The sequence below is a fragment of the Epinephelus lanceolatus genome, chromosome 14, assembly GCF_041903045.1.
Source record: "Epinephelus lanceolatus isolate andai-2023 chromosome 14, ASM4190304v1, whole genome shotgun sequence".
Lineage (NCBI taxonomy): Eukaryota > Metazoa > Chordata > Actinopteri > Perciformes > Serranidae > Epinephelus > Epinephelus lanceolatus.
This window is the reverse complement of record NC_135747.1, coordinates 39,056,477-39,064,256: the sequence shown is the minus strand read 5'-3', so window position 1 is coordinate 39,064,256 and position 7,780 is coordinate 39,056,477. Positions and strand designations below refer to the sequence as shown.

The 7,780-nt window shown below is 41.3% G+C and overlaps 1 protein-coding gene across 1 annotated transcript; it reads right to left on the bottom strand.

Moving 5' to 3' along the window:
* On the bottom strand, positions 1-6,370 carry cnot11 (CCR4-NOT transcription complex, subunit 11). Its single transcript, XM_033617505.2, has 7 exons — positions 5,656-6,370; positions 3,896-4,060; positions 2,845-2,997; positions 2,390-2,592; positions 1,902-2,104; positions 1,587-1,683; positions 1-1,103 (listed from the first exon to the last, which is right to left on the bottom strand). The coding sequence occupies exons 1-7, from the start codon at positions 5,972-5,974 to the stop codon at positions 906-908; spliced, it is 1,338 nt and encodes a 445-aa protein (XP_033473396.1). The 5' UTR covers positions 5,975-6,370; the 3' UTR covers positions 1-905.
* Between the last annotated feature and the right edge of the window lie 1,410 nt (positions 6,371-7,780).

The window sequence follows — 7,780 nt, the reverse complement described above, 5'->3', positions numbered from 1 at the left end:
TTCAACTAAACAATCTGTTTAATTAGAGAAAAGGAAAAGATTTCCAAAGGAAAAGAGCTCTGGTAGAAAAATGAAACGGTGAAGTGAGTTCATCCTTTTGTTGTTTGACTTCTGGAAAATAGAGACGGGAGGATGAGACAGAGTTCAGAGGCAGAACTGAGGATGACGTCACTCAGAGTTGGGTCAGTTTCCAGCACGGTGTACGAGCTCAGACCAGTTTGATTTTATGCAAACCAGCTGAACCGGCGTTTGTCGTTTTAACACATTGCAAATTAAAAAGTCGCCTAAATCAGCAATCTGTGCTGACGGTGTCACAATGGAGCTGAAAGTTCCCGATGAGCTAAATAACTCTCGTTAATAACAAGCTAGGCTACTTGCTGTCGACCAAACTGTGCGTCAATCACAATATAAAATGTGTTTTCTGTTTTAAAAGGTTTACAGAGTAGGACAGCATGTAGGCTGCTCACTCATCTTTTACGTGGTTACGTCTCCGGTCTGATTTCGAGCAAACAGCTGATGTTTACCTGGTTTGTTTACATAAAGTAACAGAAGTGCTTCTTTAATGGTGTTGATATTACGTGATGTGACGTAATAGTCGCTAGTTTTCTGTTGAGACACAGTGTTTTTATGTTCCTCTCAGGGGTAGCGACACCTGGTATCATTCAGCGTACCAGTCCAGTCTGGTGTTTGGCCTAATATCAAACCAGTTTGAACACCTTTACACCGCCCTGACCCTGACGTCACCACATATTTACAGTATCAACTGCACTAGTTTCTGCTCCTGTGATGTTCAGAGTCATGAAGCGTGTTGCACCAAACCGTGTCCCTTTGACTGTTTGATAGATTTATTTTAGCAGCTCAGACCACGACTCCAGTCTGTCTGTGCACTGTCTCTGTGAGGATCATTATTTGGCAGGTTTGGCCTCGGCGGGGTTTTCTCCGGTGTCCAGGGTCTTGAGGAGGCGAAAGAGGCCCGCAGCTTCTCGGATGCGGCTGAACTCGATGCAAAAGGCCTGCACCTCGATGAACAGGTCCTGAACGTTGATGATCTTGTTTCTGATCAGCGACTGGAGGAAGACGCACACCAGACGGACTAGACGGTTCTGGAGGAAATGTCAAATATTAGAAACAACTCTCTGTAAAATACAATACAACCTACAGCCTCCAAACTAAAACTGACCTCAAGAACATAAACAGGGTGTCTACAGGTATCAAACACCTAAACTTGTTTTTAAGACCTTTTCAAGATCATTTTTAACCACATTTAGGACAATATGGTCCCGAGCAGAAGTAGATTTATGTAGACATATGGTTATTAGAGTGAGTATGTCTCCAAATGAAAGTAAAAATAGTTCAGGTAACAAACTGCATGAAAGCACACGTATAAAAATATGTACATGCAAACTCTACATGCATGCAGTGATTTATTAATGACTCCTTGAGGTCCACAGTTTTTTTTTTTTTTTGCTATATGTGAATGTGTTAAAATATTGTTTTTAGCACATTCACATGTTTTTGTCAGAGAGCAGGTCGACTACACTCCGGCCTTTTTAAAGGATCGTTATTATCAAAGTGTTGTTCTGTACCTGCATGTACTTGTCTTTGATTTGCTCACAGGTGGAGATGCAGTTGGAGATGTAGAGGTGGATGAACTCTGGAGGTAAGTCCACCGCTGTGGTCAACCTGTGAACGTGACCGGATTTAACAATCATGAACACTGAAAGAAGAAATGGTCACATCAGCATTATAATTATCATTACTGCTAATATTTAGGTAGTTTCTTGTTAAGCTGTTTGTTGCCTTCTTCTCATGTTTTTGAGAGACATAAAGTAAATCTGCTCAGGTTTTAAAGGGTTAAGCATGAAAACTGTCAGATGCAGTGCAGAGCACAGCGTCCTGACCTGTTGACGACCTCCATGGAGTGCAGTGACATGTCCATGTTCACCAGCACTGAGAAATACTCAGTGATCTGGCTGCTCTGCATCAGCTTCAGCAGCATCTCGATGGCCACCAGCGGGTTGTTCTCCACCAGATCAGGGAGCTTCGCCGGAGACAGACCGATGTGGTACACCAGCTTCGGGTCCTTCTCCAGCTCCGCCAACAGCTGCACAGAGACAGAGAGGGAGGGAGTTTACAGCCTGATGACTCTTCTTCCTTCACCGTTGTTAAAACACATCAGTGAGTCACACTGTGTCACCGACAGGTTCTTTCATCACCACAGACACACACTGTAGTTTATTCTGACTCAGTCACACACACACACCATCCTGCTGACACTTATACTCGCTACAGCACCAGATGTGGATTAATCCGCAGCTGAAAATAGTCCCCAAAAAAAGTCAAAACTTTATCCTGTCACGTGAACCGACACAGCGTGCCATGAGCTCACCTGTGACTGCTGCTGAGCCGACAGCGAGCTCTTGAAGGCCTTGGACATGATGCGTTTGATCTCCACGCCGGTGCTGTTCTTCACACACATAGAGCGATCCCATTGGATGCTGTGATCCGGCTCAGTGGGGTTCAGCCACGCCAGCTCGTCCTCACACACATGGAGGGGAGGGGGTGGGCGGATGAACTCGGGGCGGAAGTGACCTGAGGACGGAGAGGGGGTGGACGTTCAGATGATCCACTATCATACACTAAATAACTTTATTCAAAGTGAAACTGATCCTCTACAAGTCTGAAGAAGTCTGTGGGTCAGGAGGCGCTATGACAAAGTGACTGGGCATGTCTCAGTCCGCCTCCCTACCCTGCCCATTTTTCATACTTTTTTCACGTTCCAGGGAGGAGGCAAAACTCTGGGGTTTAGTTAGTCTTTCAAACATTAAAATCAGAAACACTTACTCTCCAGTGGAGGGCGGGGCCCTGTGACCAGAGACTCTATGATCTGATTGGCCACAGAGCTGTCGAATCCTGAGTTAGAAGAGTCTGGATCAGGGTCGTTGAGGATGCTGGGGAAGCTGGCTTTACTCTGAGTGGGCAGCTCCGACTGACGCTCTGCACAACAAAGACACAAAACATAGAACCATTAAAATAAAATTTAAAAAAAAAAAACAATGCAATAAAATAACATAAGATTAAAAAGTAAAATAAATTGCATAATAAAAAACAGACTAAAAATAAAATAAAATAATGTTCTATTCTGCTGTCACCTCAGAAATAACAATATAGAAACCTCCTCGAGTGTCGCCATGTTTACTGTTTACATCATGCAAATCTGACAGTTCTGTATGGTCCTCTGATGATCTCCAGTAACACATGTAGTACAGACACAGGTATGTGAAATATTCTGTTCATGATGCAGCCAGTTGTGTCTGCGAACATGTGTTTTAAAAGACTCCAGCTAATGTTCCCGCCTGACACTTGAACTAAAGTAATATTTTATATATTTTAAGTTAGAGAAGGCCAAACTTTGTGTCTTAGAACCAAATACAGAACAATAATAAGGAGTCATGAAAATAAGATACACAGCATGAAAATAAGTGTGTCTCTACCAGAACGTCCATTTGCCCCAGACGATCTTGTATCTTCAGGTCCACCGCCATGTTTACTGAGGTAAATGTTTTCATTGACTAGTCATTAATAATTGTTGGTGAAGCAGAGACATCTAGTGTTCATCTTAAGAAGTGCAATGGCAGGGCTCAGTAGTAGTAGTTCCAGATTACAGCAACACTGCGTGTGAACTCAGCTGTGCTATATATATATATATATATATATATATATACAGTAACATTAATTAGAAATATGCTCAAGCCAGATTCTAGTTTCTTTTCAAAAAGTCACTGTGGGCCATTTAAAACTGTAGGCCATAGTTTAGCCACCCCTGCCATCAGCTATTCTTAAATTTCAGCCTTTAAATGTGAGTGCTGTCACTTTTGTGTTGGTGTACACTGACCTGCTAACGCCAGCTGCAGCCCGCTGATGTCGATGGCCTGCGGCATGTTGCCGACATCCATGCAGGACACCTGTCTGGGCGTCTTCTTGAAGAGATCCCTGGGCGGCGCCAACATCAGCTGGGACAGGAAGAACTTTTCAGGGTGCGTGATGGGAGGCAGGAAGCCTGGAGAGAGGTCACATGACACAGAACGATGTGGTTGAAGAACATGTGCTGATACTAGGGCCGCCACTAACGATTATTTTCATTGTCGACTAATCTGTCGATTATTTTGTCGATTAATCGTCTAATCATTTCATCGAAAAATGTGTTAAAATGTTGAAAAATGTCGGTCTGTCTTGCCCAAACCCCAAAATTACGTCATCTAATTTCTTGTTTCATACTCACGCCAAAGGGTTTTAGTTCACTGTCACGGTAGAGTGTGTATAGCTGCCAATATCTGAACGTAAGAAGCTGCAGTAAGAGTATTTGGGGTACTTTTATAGTGCTTTTCTATGAAAAATGACCGATTAGTCGACTACTAAAATAGTCACTGATTATTTTAATAGTCGATTAGTCATCGATTAGTCGACTAATCGTGGCAGCCCTAGCTGATACACAGGTATTATACAGCTGATCCAAGAGGGTTTGAAAGAGCTGATTGAGCTTTAAGAAGGAGAGTTTTCTCAACACATAAAGGAACACTTCATCCTTCACTTCATCACATTCAACATCAACTCATCTGGTGATACAAGGTTTTAACTGGACAGGTGGAATGCACCTTCTTGTTCAGGTACGATCATCTACATCTGCATCCACTTTTAAAAAACATTTAAATACACATTTTTAGTACAAACACACTTCCACTGCATTAGATAAACCGTGGAACACAGTGAAGAAAATCCAGAACAACAGTGACGTTACCAAGAACTGGACGTCCCTCCATAATTGATGAAAAGACAAAACAAAAACTGGTCAGGGAGGCTGCCAAGAGGCCGACAACAATGCTGACCGAGCTGCAAGAATCTCTGGCAAGAACTGGTTGTGTCCTACATGTGACTACAATCTCTCATATTCTTCATATGTCTGCACTGTGGGGTGGGGTCGCAAGATGGAAGCGTTTTCTTACACAAAAAAACATCCAAGCCTGGTTAAATTTTGCAAAAAGATGCATCAAATCTCCCAAAAGCATTGTGGGAAAATGTGCTTTGGTTGGATGAAACCAAGGTCGAACTTTTTGGGCATATTTCCAAAAGATATGTCAGGCTCAAAAACAGCACTGAAGCATCATGCTTTGGGGTCATTTTTCTTCAGGTGGAACTGGAGATTTAGTCCAGGTGGAGGGAAGAACTATGAACAGCTCCTGATGTCAGTCAACTTTGGCCCAAAACCTGCAGGTGTCTGCTAGAAAGCTGAGGATGAAGATGAATTTCACCTTCCAGCACAACAATGACCCAAAACATATGAACTAATCAACGGAAGAAAATTAAAGTTTTGGAGTCCAGACCTAAATCCAATTGAAAATCTGTGGGGTGACCTGAAGAGGGATGTGCACAGAGCATGTGTGTGTATGGGTATATTTATGTAGGTGACTATTTGTGTAGCTGTATGTACATATTTTATTTACTATTTGCAGACACCTCATTGTTTATTCTCTTACTTCATTTAACTGTTTTTATGGTCTCGTGAAGTATTTTGTAACATCTGTTTTGAAGGGTGCTATATTAATAAATGTATTATTATTATGTTGTATTATTATTTTGGGACACACAGGGCCTTACCTGAGAGCACCTTCTCCTGCTCCTCCCCGGCAGGTGCAGGGTTCAGCAGGTGAGCGAACACGGCAGCGAAGGGGTTCGCAGCCAGCGGCTCGGTGCGGTACATCTCCCAGAGCAGGTAGAGGGCGGTGAGCCTCTGCGGGGAGCTGGGCAGCAGGTCAGGCTGCTGCAGGAGCATGACCAGCACCGAGCCCACCCTGAAGTGCTCCGCTTTCCCGAAGTAGTGATGGAAGTGGGTGGAGAGGCTCTCGAAGGTGTTGGTGCATGCCTCCTCCGAGATGATGCTCAGCAGGTTGGACAGCTCCTTCGGGGCGAGGGTCATGGTCTGCCCGCCTCGGTCAGCTCAGCTCTCTGGAGGTCGGTGTTGTTATAAAACGCGGTGTTTTCTGTTGATACAGTTCACCAGAACTTAAATCATGTCTGCGGGAGAAAACCAAACAGTCCCGAAGTCGTTAGCTGAGAGTTAGCTTAGCCTAGCAGCAATGCTAGCTAACAGAAACCGGTGAAGTCATGTCACAAACTGAAGAGTCCGCCCATTAAAACCGGCTCTGACCGGTCCGGTAGCTACATAACAGTCTAATAAACCCGACAAACACAAACCAAACTCAAATATTCCCAATTTATTCCAGTTTAATGAAGTGTTATCCGGACTGTTAAACACTGCTCTGCTCTGTTAACGTTAGCCGTTTAAATTCTGACCCTGTGGGCGCGGTGCATTCTGGGTAGCGTAGTTTTTCTTCCGGGGTTCCGCTTCCGGTACGGCTTGGCTTTTATAAAATTAACATTTAACGATATTTTATGACAATTAAAACTGTTTAATTCCACTGTCGATTAACCGTTAATCTTTAAATCAAAAGTTTCAAATGTGAAACTGACCTGAAATAAACGCTAACTTCACCAGCTAACGCATCTTTACCCATAAGCACTTGCAATGTACTTCCGGTGTGTTGCGCTGTCAAAGTAAAAAGTTGTAACTCGTGGAGTGGTGGAATGTGAGCAAAGAGGTTACGGTATATAATAAGCTATATATATAACTACTATAATATTTATATTAATTATAAATAAAATACTATTTAAATTATATTATGAATATTATGTAATGTCACTTAAGTACTGTACTTCCATTTTGAGGTAGTCCTACTTATACTTTACTTGAGTATTTCCATTTTCTGCTACTTATACTTCTCCTCTACATCAAAGAGGAAAATTTTAAAGTTTTTACTGCACTACCTTTTTTTTGGATAGCTTAAGTAACTAGCAGTGGTGAAAGAAGTAGCCTATTCAGAAGTACTTCTTCACTTAATAATAATAATAATAATAATAATAATATAAACTTTATTTATATAACACCTTTCATACAAGAAATGCAGCACAAAGTGAAATAACGGCAGTATAAGCAATGACTGCTTCACATGAAAATAGGCAGAATGAACATAAAACAGAACTGAATAAAATCATAGAATTATAAAACTATAAATCATAAAATCAAGTAAGATTTTAAGAGTTGCAGCAGCATGAAGTATAAAAAGAAAGAGTTTCAGACCTCTATCATAAAAGTCAGAGCTAGTTAAAGGCTAAAGTGAACAGATATGATGAGTAAAAGTAGAAATACTAGTCAAAAATATTGTATTTTAAGTAAAAGTACTGGATTAAAAATGTTAAGTGAAAGTGTTATCAGCAAATGTACTAAAAGTAGTCAAAGTAAAAGTACTCACTCTGCAGAATCCTCCTTTCACAATGTTACACCTGTTATTATAGAATATTATATTGGTTTTTTTTTATCACCAGTGAATACATGTACGAACATTTTAATGTTGGAGTTCGTCAATATGACAATTGTACATACTCTGTGTACTTCTGGGTAGATTAGTAGTATAGTAGTCATATACATAGGTTATATATAACATTTCTTTATTTTGTAAAAGGTAACTAGTAACTGTAAGAGTCCGATAAAAAACTACAATAACTGTCTCAGGGATGCAGCGGACTTAAGTATAAAGGTAAAGTATAAGTATTGTGAAAATCGTACACTAGTATAGTACGGCACATTTAGTTACATTATACCACTGGTAACTTGTTACTTTGCAGTCATGTATTTCTATGTAACTTAGAGACATTAACCCAGACA